The sequence below is a fragment of the Telopea speciosissima genome, chromosome 1 (assembly GCF_018873765.1).
Source record: "Telopea speciosissima isolate NSW1024214 ecotype Mountain lineage chromosome 1, Tspe_v1, whole genome shotgun sequence".
Lineage (NCBI taxonomy): Eukaryota > Viridiplantae > Streptophyta > Magnoliopsida > Proteales > Proteaceae > Telopea > Telopea speciosissima.
Window position 1 is genome coordinate 45,517,541 of NC_057916.1, and position 18,617 is coordinate 45,536,157.

Consider the following 18,617-nt stretch of genomic DNA (forward strand, 5'->3'; position numbering starts at 1 on the left):
CTAAGAAATTAGCCTAGTGAATCAAATAGGTGTAGAAATACCTAATTAGCATGCATATGTGGTGATAAAAAGAAAAGTAATTACGAACACATCCAAGTTATAAAATTGTTTACCCCAAAACAGTAAAGTAATTTTTGGTTAGGGTATGGATTCACCCAACCCTAGCATAAATCGATGGGGATGTTTTGGATGGGAGCCCTTCATACTCGAATGGTTTCTATAAGATTGAGAAAACACAACTAAAACACCCCATTCTCACCACATAGTACAGCAAAACTAAAAGAGGGAAGAATATAATGAAAACCTAGAAGAGGAAAATCTTGAAAATCAAAGAGAGGAGGAAGAACCAATACCTTGGAGTGATGGAGGTTCAAGTCTTGTGTGGTTGGGCTTCAAAATCACAAGGAGGTGGCAAAGGAACCTCAAACGGACGATGCTTGGGGCTCCCCTGCTTTGTAGCTTCATCCTCTCTAAAAGCCAAACAAGTTTGAAACTCGCGGCTGGGTTATTTTAAGAAAACTCAGCGAACAGAACAACAAACGGATCCACTATCGTGCTTCCGTCCATAAATCCATCCAGTATAAAAATATAATTTTTGTGTTTTGAATGGCACAGAACATTGAATGGAACCACAACCAAGGATCCGTCCAATATTTCGTACATTTTGGGACTTTGTTTTTAACACTCTCTGAGGATGAAACTGGGGACAGAACCTCAGTACTAAATCCGTCCGTAGTTCCGTTCGATTTTGTGTTTTATTCCAATTTAAAAACCTAAGGACGAAACAATGAACGGACTCATGATGCTAAATCCGTCCGTTAGTCTATCAGTCCGTCCCTTTCTGTTCTGGAACGGAGTTACAAATGGACTCACAGGACTGATTCCGTCTATGTTTTAAAGGGCTTTTGGCCTAATTTTTTGGACCTACACTACCCCTAGGGCCTGTGTTTCTCTTTAATGTGTTGCTACCTATCTTGTGCACTCTCCTTCATACTTGTGCCCTTTGAGGTGTCTTACCTTGTTGTTCCTTTTGTCTTTGGTGTACTAACCATGCGAAGCATCTTAAACATGAACAGGTGTTTGTCATGGTTAATACGCGAAACTGAAACCATTCTCCTCCTAAGGACGATGCCAATGATGCTTCTAACACGGCCTTACTAGCAACCCTGCCAATCAATAGTAGTGCAGATGTGGTTGAGTTGATGAGAAATATGTTGCAGGCCATGCAACGAGAGCATCGAGAGGCGCAATAAGAGCAGCGCTCCTTCATGCAGAACATGACTAATCAACTCTGAGAGATGTCTAGAGATAGGCAACAAGTGCCCCCTCTGGCACATGCAGCTCCTCCCCCTCAAGCTCCTGCATTTGCCACTGTACCCGGTACCCCTTCGATACCTGCTATTGTCGGGACACCTTTGGCACAAGCGGTGCCGGTACCTCTTCCTACTACTCCTGAGGCTCCACAAGTTCCAGTGGTGGCACCAGCTTATGTGGATCCCTCCAAACTTTCGGAGAAGTTTCAGAAACACCATCCTCCTGTGTTCGAGAAGCAGGCCAATGACACTTTACTACCGGCCCATTGGATTCTGAACCTTGAGAGGATTTTCGATGTGCTTTAGTGCACCAATACTGAGAAGATCAGGTGTGCGTTCTATCAATTCTGAGGCAATGCCGATTCTTGGTGGCTTTCCACTAAGGAAAACTTCTGGGCCACACACCCTAATGCTACATGGGCTCAGTTCAAAGAGGTCTTTCTACAAAACTTCTTTCCTCAAAATTTTTGGGATAGAAAGGAGGTAGAGTTCATGAATTTGCACCAAGGCTCTAAGGCAGTCCTCGACTATCAGCAGCAATTCAAGGATTTGTTCTACTTTGCACCTACTCACCAAAAGCCTGACGGTGTCAAGGCAAAGAAGTTTGAGAAAGGGCTGAGGTCTAGCATTAGCACATTTGTAGTGCTGCACAACTACCGTACCTATGTTGATGTAGTGCAGGCGGCCAAGATCATTGAGGATGAGCAAAGAGAGAACTATAGGGCTATCCAAGAGAGAACTAGCAAGAGGCCCATGACCTCTTATGATTCCAGAGGATCTGGCAAGTTTCAGAGAAGGGGATCTTACACTGCTGCATCCCCGATTTAGTCTCGTAAGCCCAATGCGCCCAAGCCCCCATCAAACCCTCACTATGGGACTTAGACCCTCACACGCTATAACTACAAAGAAGTCAGGCACATGAGAAGGGATTGCCCAAAGCCTCGCCAAGGAAATTCATGGCCTACTGTGTCTCTAATGGCACCTCAAGCTAAGGCAGTTGTTCACTTTCTTCTTCCTGCCCCAGCCAGTAGAACTCAAGGGCGGGTGTACTCTGTCACCAATGAAGAAACCTAGGTTGATCCCGGCGTTATCACAGGTAGTGCACTCGACTCTTCAGATGTGCATTCATATAGATTTTATTTCTATGATTGGTTGTTTGTTGTCTGGAAGGTATGATTTATGTTTGCTCCCTATCTGCTTATACTTTGTTTGACTCGGATGCATCACACTCCTTCGTATCCCCTTCTTTTGCAAAGAAGTTGCCTATCAAACCAAAGAAGAAGGCTGAAAACCTAGTGGTTAGTACACCAACGAGCAGCAAGGTCGAACTCGACATAAATTATGATCCTTGTCCTATACGTGTATGTGATCATAGGCTAGTGGCACATTTAATAGTCCATGACATAAAGGACTTTGACGTAATTCTAGGTATGGATTAGTTGTCTACTCATGGAGCCAATCTAATTTGTTCAGAGAGGAAGATTCTGTTCAAACAAGAAGGAGGCAAAGTTTTTATGTTCAAAGGTATTAGGTGGGAGAAAACCAAGAAAGCAATTATCTATGCTCTCCAAGTTCAGAAACTTTTGGATGAGGGATGTCAATGTTACCAGGCATCTGTGGAAAATACGGAGATGAAAGTCAAGCCTTTGGAAGAGATAAGTGTGGTAAGAGACTTTTCAGATGTCTTCCAAGAAGATCTAACACAGTTGCCGCCAGACCGTGAGACGGAGTTCATGATTGACCTGGTACCTGGTGCAACTCCAGTGTCCAAGGCCCCCTATAGAATGGCCTCATCTGAGTTGAAGGACTTACAGGAGCAACTAAATGACTTGTTGAAGAAAGGCTTCATTAGACCTAGTGTGTCTCCTTGGGGAGCGGCTGTGTTGTTTGTGAAGAAGAAGGACGGTAGCATGTGGATGTGCATTTATTACTGTGAGCTCAACAAACTGACAATCAAGAATCGGTATCCTTTGCCCAGGATCGATCACTTACTCGACCAATTATAGGGTGCCAAGGTTTTCTCAAAGATTGATCTTCGATCGGGGTACCATCAGTTGAAGATCAAAGATAGTGACATTAGAAAGATAGCATTTAGATCTCGCTATGATCATTATGAGTTCTTGGTCATGTCTTTCGGGCTGACCAATGCCCCGACCACCTTCATGGAGTTGATGAACCAGGTGTTCCATGATGTTCTAGATAAGTGTGCTATCATCTTCATAGATGACATCTTGATCTATCCCAACAGTGAAGAAGAGCAAGCATATCATCTCCGTCTGGTATTACAGTGCTTGAGAGAGAAATTACTGTACGCCAAATTCAGTAAGTGTGAGTTTTGGCTACAACAAGTGGCATTTCTAGGACATCTTATTTCCGCCAAGGGTATTGAAGTTGACCCTGGCAAGGTAAAATCAGTAGTTGACTCGAAGATACCCAAGAATGTAGTAGACATTCACAATTTCTTGGATCTAGCTGGCTATTATAGAAGATTCAATGGGAACCTCTCAAGGATTTTCGCTCCTATAACACGACTGACCCGAAAGGGAGTGAAGTTCGAGTGGTCTGATAGCTATGAAAAGAGCTTCCAGGAGCTAAAGTAGGAGCTTCCAAGAGCTTCGATACTCACTATTCCAAATGGTACTTGTTATACCCGCACCCCGGGAGTATAATTAATTATTAATTCTTCCCCGTGACGTGTAGTTATCACTACCACGTATGCCGGTGAGTTGTTCTCACGGTGGTCAAACCAGCTATATTGACCATAGTACGAGGTTGCCTGTGGAAACTAGTCGGGACCATGGAGGTTGCCCTTGACGTGTCGTGGGTAAGTAGTTGACCAAATTTTATTGTGTGCTTACGCCCTCTCAAAGCCCTCGAAGTGTGGTCCAAAGGCCCGACCTCTTATGGTGGGAACCACCTTCCTACTCGCATCGGAGGCAAGGTTACGGTTGCCTCCGACCGCATCCAATGTCTGGCGACAAGGACCCTTGTGGGTGAGACCCGTGGCTAAGGTACTATTGGTGTCTCGCCATGTTTGACCCTACCCTTACCCCTTTTTATTAACTTGACCTTATGTGGGCCTTGGGGCCCAAGTTAGGATTTTTAGAGCTTGTGTAAGGGTGGATGGTTGTTTGACCCTATCCAAACAGACCCTAGCCTACACTTATGAGGCCTTATCCAAACAGGCCATTAAAAGTGATTTTCTATAGAGAGAGGGGTAAGACTATTCCTTAGTCTTTCTTTTTCTTTCTCTTTCCTAACCTAATCGTGAAAGGAGAGGAGAGCTTTGAAGAGAGGAGCGGCAAGGAGGAGAAGAAGGAGAAGGAAGGGAAGAAGAAGAAGGAAACGGCTGCTGGGTTTGGAGCTTTAAAGAGGGTACATCGTGTGTACCTCAAACCAGGTAAGCCAAGTGCCCTTTTCCCCCATTTTTCTCTCTTCCCCCTTGCTCGTTTGAGCTTGGGTGGTTCGTTGGTTGCAGCCCCAAGATGGGGATTTCTTTTTGAAACCCAAAGGGTTAGCTCGAGTCATGTGTAGTTTCCCCTTGTAGGATGCTTTCCTATTTTCATTACAATCCTATAAAGACCTCTATTTTGACCTCTTGCTGAATCTATTTGATTCTAAAGCTTCAACCACCAAAGAAAACCCCAAATCTGGATTTTTGAGCTTTTGATCCTTTAAACCCCTTAAATCTTTGAATGTTGGGTGTTTCTAAGACCCAAATAGACTCCAAGACACCCCTCCCTTGTCCGTTGAGGCTTAGAGAACCAAATGGGACAACCCTGGGCTTTTAAAGACCTTGAAATCACACTTGGGTTGCATCGGAGGCAAGATCGTGAGTCCGATGTTTGCCTCCGATGTGTCCCGAGCTCGCAGGAAGGTCGGAGGCAAGGTCGGAGGCAAGCCTGCGAGTCCGACGTTACCTCCGATGCAGTTTTAAGGCTTATAACTTATGTAAATGGTGGGGTTTCTCTATGAGGCCTCCCCTACACTCTCTCACACTCTTATTCACTTCCATAGGTGCCAACATATGTGCAATGGGGTGATTTTAAGCGGAATCATTGCGCTTATACAAATTCCACTTGAAGTAATTGGTGAGTGGGTTTGGGTGACTGTTTGAGCTTGTTTACTATTGCTTATTCATGCATTTATGTATTATATTGTGACATTATCATTCAAGCATGATTGCATATTTGCATTTATTCTTATTCGATGATGATGATTTGGATGATATGGATTTGTGTTGGGTTACGGTGCGAAGTACTGGCACCGAACCCCCGAATTACGTGGAATTGTATATTGCATCTCATTCTTGTTCGTATGCGCCGTGTTGTCTTGGTACCGGGTGTTAGATGGAATGGGACGTTGACACACCCGGATGTACCTCTCAACACGATAGGATTCATGTAGTATATCCGTGGTTAGGCTGCTCCCTATGCTACGACCCTTACCAACAGGGGTTTAGGTGTTGGGTAGCCGAGCACCCGCGCCTGTGGAGAGTTAGAGAGGCCAGGCCAGGGGTAGTAATGGTTATCGGGTCCGCCTCGGGTGGTGATGACTACGACGGCGCGGGCTCCATAGTAATAATTGAGGTTGCATTGTGGTGAGAATGGAAGGATCCACAATGTCTTCCCGAGTTATTGCGTAGCATATACCCATTGACTTAGCATTGTGTGTTAGGTGGTAAATGGCTCAGTTCCCTATGCTACGACCCTTACCAACAGGGTTTAGGTGTTGGGTAGCGAGCACCTGCTGCCTGTGGAGAGTTAGAGAGGCCAGGCAGGGGGTAGTAATGGTTATCGGGTCCGCCCCGGGTGGTGATGACTACGACCGGCGCGGGCTCCATAGTAATAATTGAGGTTGCATTGTGGTGAGAATGGAAGGATCCACAATGTCTTCCCCAGTTATTGCAGTAGCATATACCCATTGACTTAGCATTGTGTGTTAGGTGGTAAATAAATTAATAATAGCATGCACCATGGACTATTTGTGATTGTGTGATTGTGCATCCCCTTTTCTCTCTCACTAGCTCGGTGGAGCTAACCCCGTGTACACATTCTTTTTAGATTTTGATGCAGATGATTACTGTGGAGCCAGAGATTGTGGCTGAGGATCATGGCGATGGTTGCCCATGATGATTGTGCCTACGGGCTGTATTGATACTTGGGACTTATTCCCTTCTTTTGTTTTTTTTTGGGCCACGTGCCTTATATAAATATTTATTGTTATATTTGTTTTGGGATAGTTATGCTATGGTCATTCGGGATGTCCATCCAAACTATTTACGTATCACTTAGCCGTATGAACATGAGGTAATTCATCAGAACGCTTCCGCTTATTTTATGATCGTTGGAAATGTAATATACCTTTGTCTTTCGTGACTCGATATTATTGTATTGTAATATTGGTTTATGACTGTGAGTTGGCCACTGCATCGAGATCCTGGCGGTGAGGTGGGATGACGCGTGTCACCCCAATCATACCCTGATATTGTATTTTATCCCTTGTCGATTTTGGGGTGTGACAGTACTGGAGGGATGATAGTCTACAGTTACACATCCAAAATGGGCTTTTGGTTGTCTTGATGCAAGATGGAAAGGTCGTGGCCTATGCTTCTCGATAGTTGAAGGATTATGAGAAGAAATACCCGACCCATGATCTGGAGCTTTTAGCTGTGGTTTTCGCTCTGAAAATCTGGAGACATTACTTGTACAGTGAGAAGAGCGAGGTTTACAATGATCATAAGAGTTTCAAGTACTTCTTTACAAAGAAGGAGCTCAATATGAGGCAACGGCGATGGTTGGAATTGATGAAAGATTATGATTGCACCATCCATTATCACCCCGACAAAGCAAATGTAGTAGCAGATGCGTTGAGCCAGAAATCTTAGACCTTGTCATTAGCATCACTGGCAATCAACAAAGAAATTATTGAGGAAGCTAGGAGTATGGACTTAGAGTTACTAGTAGAGGGTGTTACCTTATCTATGGCAGCCTTATCAGTACAATCAACCTTGGTGGAAAGGATCCGGTCAGCCTAGGTTTCTGACGAAGTATTTCAAAAGATCATTGAAGCTATCAAGGAGAACGCGCAGTGAGATCTAGATTTCACATTGACTGAGAGCAGTGTTCTCTGGTTTAGAGATCGGCCATGCATTCCTAGTGATACTCAACTAAGGAAGGAAGTGTTATCTGAAGCTCATGACTCTCCTTATTCAATCCATTCAGGTAGCACAAAAATGTATAGAGACTTGAAGGGTCACTACTAGTGGAGTGGAATGAAGAGGGATGTAGCTGAGTTCGTGGCTAGGTGTCTCACTTGTCAACAGGTGAAGGCGGATAGACAGTGACCTCATGGCCTTTTGTTGTCGTTACCTATTTCAGAGTGGAAGTGGGAGTATGTTACTATGGACTTCGTCACTGGGTTGCCTTGTACACCTAGAGGTGTCGATGCCATATGGATGGTTGTTAACAGACTGACGAAGATAGCTCACTTCATCCCAATGAAGATCACTTACTCGATGGGCAGGTTAGCTCGCTTGTATATCAATAATGTGGTTCGCCTGCATGGAGTTCCTGTTAGTATCATCTTTGACTGTGATCCCAAGTTTGCATCTAAGTTCTGGGGTGGATTTCAGAAGGCAATGGGTACATTACTGAGTTTTAGTACTGCTTTCCATCCTCAGATGGACGGACAGTCAGAGAGGACCATCCAGACATTGGAAGATATGCTCTAAGCCTGTGCCATTGATATGCAAGGCAGATGGGATGAGTATATCTCACTCATTGAATTTACTTATAACAACAGTTACCAAGCTACCATTGGAATGGCACCGTTCGAAGCTCAGTGTGGTAAGAAGTGATAAACACCTCTATACTGGGATGAGGTGGGTGAACGTCGTATCCTTGGTCCCTAGTTGATCCAGGCAACGAGTGAGAAGGTGGATCTAATTCATGAGCGAATCAAGGCAGCCCAATCTAGACAAAAAGGTTATGCAGATCAACATCGAAAGGATCTAGAATTTACTATCGACGACAAGGTGTTTCTTAAGGTGTCACCTACTAAAGGGGTGATGCGGTTTAGCAACAAGGGCAAGTTGAGTCTGAGATTTATTGGACCATATGAGATCCTTGTAAAGATCGGGCCAGTGGGTTATTGGCTGACACTTCCTTCATCCTTGGATGGTGTGCATGACGTCTTCCATGTTTCCATGTTACGAAAGTACGTTCACGACCCGAGCCATGTTCTATCTTAAGAGCCAGAGGTCGCAGCTGATATGTCGTACAAGGAGTAGCTTGAGAGGATTCTGGATAGTAAGATTGTTCACCTTCGCAACCGACCTATCCATTATGTGAAGGTGAAGTGGTGCAATCACCCGGAGGAAGAAGCATCTTGGGAAGCAGAAGTGGAGATGCGGGCGAAGTACCCTTACCTGGGTTACTTACAAGGTACGACATGTTGAGAAAAATTCCTCATAACTCCATCATCTATCAAAGATGATACCAATGTTTTGATGATAACAAATAAATCAAATTAGACTAACTCTTGTTTAAGATGCATAGATAAGAGCATGGCACCAAGTGAGGGGGAGCACTCAATTCTAGAGATTGATGCTCAAAGTAAATTGAACCGTTGTCCAATCTTTCAAGACAAATTTTGAAGACAAAGATCAAGACAAGTTAGAGGAACTCACATTGAAGACATTCATGTAAATAAGTGAAGTTCAAGACTTGAAGAAGATTGAAGACTTAGAATTGTACTAAGTTATAATTAAGGTCACAATTGATGTAATGCATACACACATACACACACACATACATTCATATAGAATGACTTTAGGAGGCTAAAATTAACCCCAATTCAAGTGACCAAACTCACTTGGAATTCCCCAATTTAGTCCAACAAAGGACTAAACATAATTCAGCAAAAATTGGTTGATCTGGCATACCGGATCATAAAACGGAATACCGGATCAGCTGAATTCTCAGGAAAAACAACTCAGTAGGCTTCCGATGTGCACTGGACTTTGATCCATCATATCCTCTCACAAGCTCCTTGACTTCACGTAGCATTAAGCTTCAAGTTGAAAGGTAGCATATACTACTAAGGTTGAGGTAACTCCTTCTTTAGTACCCTTTATTTAAATGGTAGTTTGAGTCCTCTTACTCAGAATCAAGAGTAGTTTGAGTCCTCTTGCTCGAAATCAAAAGTAATTGGTTGTGTGAGTCCTCTTGCTCTTAATCTAGATTTGTACGAGTTCTCTTGCTCATTCTCAAGATTATTTTTAGTGGAATTCTCTCTAAGGTGAGACGAGTGGATGTAGGCAAGTTTTGATCGAACCACTATTAATCTCAGTGTTATTTTCCAATTTATTTGTCTTATAGTGATAACATTTTTATTTTCACAAAAGTTTATACTTTCCACTTCGTTCACCTATTCACCCCCTCTAGGTGAATTCATACTGTAAATTTCAAGGATGAAATTTGTTGTAAGGTGGGGGGATGTTAAACCCACACCCGAGACCCTAACATTTTTATTGTTATCCTTGTGACATGTAGATGGTGCTGCCACATATGCTGGTGAGCTGTTCTCCTTGGTGGTCAAGCCCAGTCATAAGATCATTGACCACATCATAAGCTTGCCCGTCGAAGAAAGGTTCCTCAACCGATAGTGGGGAAATTCATCGATAGCGACTTCATCGACTACCCTCCTAGTACCAGCCCTAAGAGCAAGGGGTACCGGAGGGCACACCCAGTGTCGCCCCATTTGGACACTTCGCTCAGTGATGAACTCAGCATTGCTATGGGAAAACTCTTCAAAATCATAAGGGACACACCGTGACTATCAAAGGGTAAGTTACTAACCTCAAGTTTACTTGTTTGTCCTCTCCTCAATGGCCTTGAGGTATGGGTCAAAGCCTGATGGCTTTTAGCGAGTTTTCAGCCTTACAGTAGTAATGGAGTCATGGACGGACTCACAGGACTGAATCTGTCCAATGTTCCGTCCGTGCTGTCTCATGCTTTTAAGTATTTTCTTTTGTGGGGCCCACATCCCCGTGCCCCGGATCTCATGATTATGCCCTAGGCAAGGTGGACCCCACTCTTGACTTCCACTTTTTATGTGTGTGCTATGTTGTTGGGCCCACAAGCTTTGGAACCCATTTAATTAGATATCTTGACTTATGTGACCCAAGCCAAACAAGCCCTAAGTGGGCCACGTAATATAAATGCATTACTTAGCCATTCATTGGTTCACTCAAGTCTTCACCAACCAAAATCATGGGAGCTTGGGAAAGGAAGAAGGAAAAATAAGGGGAGGAGGAAGGAAAGAAGGAAGAGAAGAGGGGTTGCCACTTGGAGGGATATTGATTGGCTTCAAACTAGTCCAAGGTAAACCTCTTTCTCTCTCTCTCTCTCTCTCTTCCTCATCTCTCTTCTTTAAGGCTAATGAACTCTCTTGGATCAGTTCCAACCTAGGGTTCCATTTGGAACCCAAGGCTAACCTTATGAGCCTCCTAAATGGAGTCCTACCCTCCTTTAATACCTTTAAGAGTCCTCTTGCAACTCAAGTTGCTGTTCTAAGGAACCTACAACCTTAACCTAGGTTTGGGAAACCCTAAATGGATTCTAAGTCTTTGGATTCCATAAGACCAATGAATGTACTATGTGTTAGTGACCTTAGGAAGGTCTGGGACATTCCTTCCCAGTTCTTGAAGTCATGAGATCTCAAGGGTTGAGGGTGGAAGTGTAAGAACTTCAAAAACTCAGACAGGAACTCGGACGGATCAACGAACGGACCCAGCATCGTGCTTCCTTTCGTAGATCCGTCCCTTGTATTCTGATGACTGGTTCGAATGGAACTAGGGACGGACTCATCCTGTGCCTCCGTCCGTAGTTCTGTTCCTTTCGAGAATGTCTCAGGGTATCGAACGGACGCACGAACGGATCCATGGGTAGGTTTCGTCCATGAATCCGTCCCTTGCGATTTGACCCCATAGACTGGACGAAACCAGGAATAGACTCACTCTGCTGCCTCCGTCCCTGACTCCGTCCCTGTTGTGTTTTGGGTTACTTATAGTAATTCTTGGGGACTCTCTTTGGGGCCCACCTACTTCGACTAAAACTATATTTCATGCATCCCTAGGTTATTTAACTAGTACGGGAGAGCGTGTACCAAGGAAATCTATAACAAATAACTTGAACGGTACCCGGCCATTGGTGAGTGGGTTTTGGGCTTTGTTTGGGTTTTCTTATTTTCTAAACATGTATTACATGTTTGTTCATCATTACCAAGCATGTTGCATATTGCATATTATTTGTTTGATATGATTGTGATGAGATGTTGGCTTTATCTTGTATCGGGTTGTTGGGGAAATACCAGTGCCAAAACCCTAGAAATGTATATGATCTTTAATTGCATGTCATATTGGTCTGTATGCGTCGTGTCGTGCTAGTACCAGAGTGCTAGATGATATGGGATGTTGATGCACCCGAAGTACCTCTCGGGATGATAGGATCTTGCATGTAGTATAACTGGGCTTAGGATCTCTGTACCCTTATGCTACAACCCTTACCAACAAGGGTTTAGGTGTTGGATAGCCAGAGCACCTGCCGCCTGTAGAGTGTGAGAGAGGCCAGGCCAAGGATAGTAATTGTTATCGGGGTCTGCCATTGGGTGGTATTAAGGCTTCGATCGGCGTAGGCTCCCTTGTGATAACGAAGGTTTCACTGTGGCGATAAGTTAAGTGACCCACGGTGTTTATCCGAGTTATCACAGTAGCATATACCACTGACTTAGATTGATTGTTAGGTGTAAAATCTATTAATTCTGCATACATCATGGACTATTTGTGAACTGTGTATTTGCGCATTCCCATCCCCTTACTAGCTCAATGGAGCTAACCCCCTGTACACCTTTTTTTAGATTTTGATGCAGATGATGGGTACCTTGCTGGACTTGATGCTCAGCCTTCTGAGTATGATGATATTGGTGTCGAGGAGCCTGAGGCTGTGTTTGAGGAACACAGCAAGGGTTGTCCTTGCGATGACTGTTCTTATGGACCATATTGATACTTGGGGATGTTCCCTCCTTTTTGTTTACTTTTGCACCTTGGGCCATGTGTAAACATTCATTGTTATACGTATATTTTGTATAGTTATGTTATGGTCGGTCCAAAGATGTGTTAATCTACTGTATCACTTAGTGAGTGAACATAATGTAACTATTCTCTTAAATGCTTCTGCTTATTTGTTTACATTTGGAAATGTAATCTTTACCTTCTTCTGCACTCTGATATTAGTGTGATATTGATGTTAGTTTAGGACTGTCGGCTGGGACACTGTGTCAGTGATCCTGGTAGCTTTATAGGGTGATGCGTGTCATCCTAGTCACCCCTTTTTATTGTACTCTATTCCTAACGGAATAGGGGTGTGACACCAGCTCTCTTATGCTCATTCTATTCCTCTATGCAGGCGACAGTGCCAGGAGACAACCCATGGTGATTTCTTGACGCAATAGTTTGGTGTCGTCTGTGGAAACAATCATTTAACATCTCAACCCACTCGAATTCTCTACCAATGGCAAGATCAAACCACACCACCAACAATGTGCGAAGAAATTCTCCCCCACTTGAAACCTCTTGCAGAGGTGAGGAATGTGAACGTGTAGGATAAGATCGACCACCCTGTCATGGAGGCAGACCCACTCGTGGATGGCCTTGTCGCCAGCAACTACCAGAGGCCAACCCGCCAACAATGGTGGTTCCCAACCCTCATGTTGAAGGAGAGCTCCCCACAGAGCAACTGCTACCACCGCCACCTCTACCACAGTCTCTCGACCCTAATGCACCAGCCACTAATGCTCAGACTAGGGATTTGCAGATCTAGTTCCTACAGACCAATGAACTGGTTAGAGAGTTCATTAGACAACATATGGCAGCTATCGCACTCCCACAACAGTAATAAATGATCATCGTACCAAACCCATAAGTGGCACTCGTGCAGCAATAGCCAGCTTTAATAACAGACCAGAACCCACAGGAGATACCACCTCCACCACCTACGCCCATAGAAGAAAGAGTTGAAAGCCAAGCGGGATCATACTATGCCCGACGCCACAGATCGATACTTATCTCCGTAGGTAGAACTGGAGATTTCCTCACCTAGGTTTGAGGGAGATCGCACGACATCTAGGGACCAACCCAAGTCCCTTCTAGGGGTGCAAGAACCCAGCATACTGAAAGGAAAAATGATATTTCACCCGAGTTTAGTCACACTCACTACTTGGCGAGAAGTGAAACACAGGCGCAAAAGGGACTTCGCCGAATAGGTAGTCATGTGGAAAATGCGAATCAGGTTTGTCGTCAAGCCAGAGGGTCCCCAAGTCTATGTTGGAGGTCGGGTTCGACGACCCCCCAACCCACCAGAAATAGACCAAGTAGTGGAAAGTGACCTTGAGAAGAAACTGAGAGAAATTGACGAAAAGCTTAAGAGTTTGAATCGTCGATCCAATACTAAGTCACAATCCGTCCCGAGTGGTCACCCCTACTCGACAGTTATCATGAACATTGATCTCCCCTCGGCTTTCAAGCCACCAAGCTTTGAGAGGTATGATGGGAAAATAAACTCGCACGACCACATCAACTATGTCAATGCAGTTATGACATTGAATGGAGGATCAGAGGAAGTAATCTGCTGAGCATTCCCAAGTTCCCTCAATGGAGCAACCACTACTTAGTTCTCAAGCCTAAAGCCTGGGTCAATCAATAGCCTTATGGAATTATACATAACCTTTGTTTCCCACTTTCAGAGTAGCTTTAAGCAAAATAAAACAACTGCTAACTTGCTAGCGGTGAAGCAGAGAAGCGACGAATCGATCTGTGACTTCCTCACACAATTCGTCCAAGAATCCCTGGACGTCAAGGACTTGGAAAACGCCATAGCATACAATGCCTTGTATAATGGGATCATAAATGACGACTTGGTAAAGTCTATAACACTAGAACCCCTGGTAATATGGAGGAACTGATGGACCGCTGCAACCAATTTTCCAATATGAAAGATGTCCTAAAAGCAAGAAAAGTAGTTGAAGCAAAAGCCCTGGAGAAGAAGAGGTCATCTAATGAGAAAGACGTTTGAAAAGAGAAGGACAAGAGGCCCAAAACCAAGCGTCATCAAGAAAGAGATCCAAGCCTGAAGTATACACCTTTGAATACCACACGAGCAAACATCCTAATATAAATCCATAATCGAGGTCTTGTTCGGTGGCCAAAGCCCATGTTTTTTAAGCTCGAGGACCAGAACCAGAAAAAGTATTGCCAGTTCTATAAGGATACAGGGCACGATACAGAGGACTGTCATTAGTTAAAAAGGGAGATAGAAGACCTGATCAAAATTGGTCATCTACACCACTTCGTGAAAGGCAAGGAGGAAGTCGACCGAAGGGAGGACCATCCTAGGCGAAGAGAGGAAGGCCAGCGTCGAAGGGAAGATGCACGGCGAGAAGAATGACCGCCCACTAGGAATGACAACAAGCAATAACAAGAAGAATGTTGAGCGGATCCAGAAAATAATCGGGTGATCGAACCCACCATTCTCATAATATTCGGGAGCCAGGTCAAGAGTTAGGGAGGAAAGCAAAGGCCCACACCAGGTTCATTGGTATAGCAAAGGCGAAAGGAAAAAATAGACCAAGTTAGGGATAAGTGATATTTGAAAATGATTAAACACTTCACCTAAGAAACGTAGAACAGCAATGCCGATCAGAAATCTCAGGCCCCCAAACAAGAAATCTGCTTACATGCACAAATCTCCCTCTGCTAGGGTACAAGCGGACTCCACGGACCTGGGAAGCCTAAGGACAACACTCTCATGAATATGATACCTATCTCTAAACTCTACCAAATCATCTGCCCCGAGGAAACAAGGGGATTCCAAGGCCTCCCAGTGAGGATTGATGGTAAACGCAACACCAATACCCCTAGTGATGTCGGGCACAGTCAGTCTGCCACAACAGCGAGCATTGCATGTCCCAAGATGGGGCAGCACATCCCTAAACTCAAGGATAGTGACCTCAGGGTTCTTAGGAGGAATTAAACCCTCACCAGGACACATTAACCTGTTGGCAAAGGCGATCAAAGTCGCCTGAGTTGGTGGATTCACACGTGGGTTTTGATTAGAAGAGGAAGAAGAAGAAGAAGAAGCCATAATATCCTAAAAGATAAACCAAGGAAAAACACGAAAATGAAGATTACAAAAATCAAATGTAGTATCGACACCTCATTTTGTCCTTCCCCCCTGGAGGTTTCCCGTAATGATGATGAGCAACCTCTAAGGCCTAGAGCTGGTGTATATGTGCATGTAGCGTCAGTGTGCATTGCCTAGATCCATTCACCGATCGTCAACCCCCCTTGCTGGAGCCCAAACTAGAGCCTCCAAGCCCCCTAAGAAACCCTGAAAAGGCTAGCCCTAACCCAGACCCCTTGGAACCAGCCTGGCCCAGCATAGAACTTGGTCCAAATAGCCTAAACCATGCCTATCGACACTGAAACCTGGGTCGACACTCAAAGGCCCAGAGTCAACAACGAACCTACATTCCATCGACATCGACATATGCCCTTTGATTGTCGGACAGAGCATCTCTACTGTCTAACCTGCTTTGACATTCAGAATTTAAACTTTGACATCCAAACAGCACCCCTCGATGTTGAGTGTTGTTTATAGATAGCCACTCGATGTCAACCTCACCCCCTTTTGATGTTGAGTCGAGCAATGTTAATGTTGAAACTGTGCAAATATGAGAAGCCAAAACTTGCCATGTTTAGCTTCGATTTTAATTTCTTTCACGACCAAGCCTATTTTTGGTACCTTGGATGCGTATTTTGGCTTCGTTAGGCCCCAAGAGACACTTCCTAAGGCCACTAACCACTTGCTATCCACCCATTGGCACTTACCTTGACTTTACACCCATCGTCGATGCAAAGACATCTCCTTTTGACGATCTGGATCAACCCAAGCATCCTTACACAAATTTGGAAGTGCACACACCCCTCTACATCTATAAATACACACCCTCTCACGTTGAGGAGGATTACTTGTAACTTGGTCCCTAGTTTAATTGCCCCTTGTTTGGAGCTTGCATGCCTCAATTCAACTCCCCTATTCAAGAGCATTGATTTCTAGGCTTTGGACCCTCACTTGGCCTTAGCCTATTGCCTCTCCCACCTCTTGAGTGCCAAAATCCAACTTGAGACTGCAAGAACAAAGCCCCCAAGACGTAAAGCTGGTGATCTCGGCTTGACAATGAAGTGTCACTTACAAGAGACAAGAGAAGCCACTACAAGCGCCGATACTTGCTCAACGTACAAATTTCCTGAGTTACCAAAGGGAAGCCTCCACACTTTTGTTTTGATCTTCTTCTACTAGGTAGGTTCTACTTTATCTTCAACTTGTTTAATTCACGTAGTTTTCGCTTTTATTTCATTTTGCATCTCCGGAGGAAAGTGATCCCATCTCCCTAGATGATGATCACACATACTCCTTGTTGTCCTTATCCCTTTTTTGTTGTATTTTATCTCCATGCATGCATATCTCCATGATCCTCATCCCCCGTAGTCTAAGACTCCCTCATGCATACACACCATACACATGTACTTTTATGTTTTACTTTCAATTCCCATGTCTCTCCATGCTTATGCATTGAATTATCGTCTTCGTACTCATATATTCATCCTTCTCCTTCTTTAGATTAATGTCAACCATGCCTTGGTCATTTAGGTTTTCATTTTTTACTTTACTTTCATGTATACTAACCCCTACTATGCAGCCAAGCTTCTAGGTATGTCTCATTCCCTTTATTCATATTTTATTCATTTTACCTGTATTTTCCAGTCCACCCAAAAGCATGTTATAATCCAATTATGCCTAGCAATAGAGAGACCGGCAAGTTCGGGCGGACTGGGGTGCCTAATACCTTCCCCATACCATAACTTTACATGTACCCAGACCAATGGACCATTTGTCCCCAGAATGGCACAACATGAGAGCCATTAGATACAAATTTTGGGTCCTAGACCTTCCTCTAGGTGGTGACTCCCAACATTCAACAACACCTCTCTCTCTTCTCCCCAAAAGAGGTAGCGAAGTGGAGGACACGTGACTATCCCCCGCCGTGTCATTGTCCTCACATGTAGTAGGAAACAAAGTTGAAAAGCGATGGAGAAGAGGACTTACTGGTCAATGACAGAGAATGAAGCACGAGAGAAGAGAAGACTAAGGCGTCGCTCTAGCTTTAACTCACAAAAAACGTAGGACCCAAGTAGAACACAGCGCACTTACAGAGAGAATAAGGAGTTCCAAGATTGGAAGAGAAAAGGAAGGAGAAGAAAGGAAAAGTAAAGAAGGAAAGAGTTTATAAGTGGGGAAAAGAGTTTAAAGGGATGGCAATAAATGCTCCCGAAAAATTTGCGCCTAAGAAAATGAACAGTCGCACGCATGAAAGGACAGTTTTTAAAATTGAAAAGATACCTTTTCATTTTCTCTCACCTTGAGCATCGCACCCAATTATGTGGCATCCGTCAATTAGTCCCTTGAGCACATGGGAATCTGTATCGAAGGCTTTGATGGTGCAGAAATGACAAGTACCATAACCTCATGACACCTAGACTGACAGTCAAGGCCCACAACACACTCAATCATGACACATAGGCTAATTACCAGGTTCCACAAGCATGAATAACCCTTACTTCCAAGAAATCTAAAAAGAGAGTTATCGCTCGTCGAGAGCATACACCGGGAGATGTTGTCGTTCGAACAAGGCACTGATACTCGGCTGAGAGTACGAAGGATGTTGTCGCTCAGTTGAGAGCGCTCAGTGAGTAAACCACTCGGTTGAGAACATTAAACGCGTAGTCAATCAATAGGGAGTATAGTATATTGCAGTTCTGCCAAGCACTTTGACGTTCGGCCTGAGTGCGTCAACGTTCGGTTGAGAATTTTGAAGGTAGTGAGAGAACATAGAACCCATTGTTGGTTAGCAGCATAAAGTAGCCGCTCGACGTGTAGAATTGTCGATTGCTCAAGAATGAGGTAAGCCCATGAAGTGAAGCACACATCTTCTATTCCGACAAACCCTCATGGCCCTGGCAGAGTGGGGGGCTTATGATATACCTAAATCTAACCACCCAATAGCATCATGGCATGTCGTCGGGCAATGATGGTTAAAGGCCAACAGGGTCACATCTTGACCCGCTCCGATAAAGACTCCAATTACTAGATGGCATAGTTTCCCAAGTAAGAAGGGAACAATTTA

At 44.3% G+C, this 18,617-nt stretch overlaps 1 protein-coding gene across 1 annotated transcript; it reads left to right on the top strand.

Annotated features, from left to right (window-relative positions):
• Nucleotides 1-1,805: 1,805 nt before the first annotated feature.
• On the top strand, nt 1,806-3,913 carry LOC122650299. The gene is made up of 5 exons (XM_043843688.1): nt 1,806-2,094; nt 2,484-2,674; nt 2,787-2,837; nt 2,924-3,170; nt 3,513-3,913. Exons 1-5 carry the CDS (start codon nt 1,806-1,808, stop codon nt 3,911-3,913), a joined length of 1,179 nt encoding a protein of 392 aa, XP_043699623.1.
• The last annotated feature ends 14,704 nt before the right edge of the window (nt 3,914-18,617 follow it).

Excerpts from the sequence above, each read along its gene's own strand:
- LOC122650299 (XM_043843688.1), top strand. The coding sequence starts at position 1,806 with ATGAATTTGCACCAAGGCTCTAAGGCAGTCCTCGACTATCAGCAGCAA. Across the intron at positions 2,095-2,483 it reads TTATGATTCCAGAGGATCTG|GTATGATTTATGTTTGCTCC; the intron begins GCAAGTTTCAGA and ends GTTGTCTGGAAG. Across the intron at positions 2,675-2,786 it reads ATGATCCTTGTCCTATACGT|AGAGGAAGATTCTGTTCAAA; the intron begins GTATGTGATCAT and ends TAATTTGTTCAG.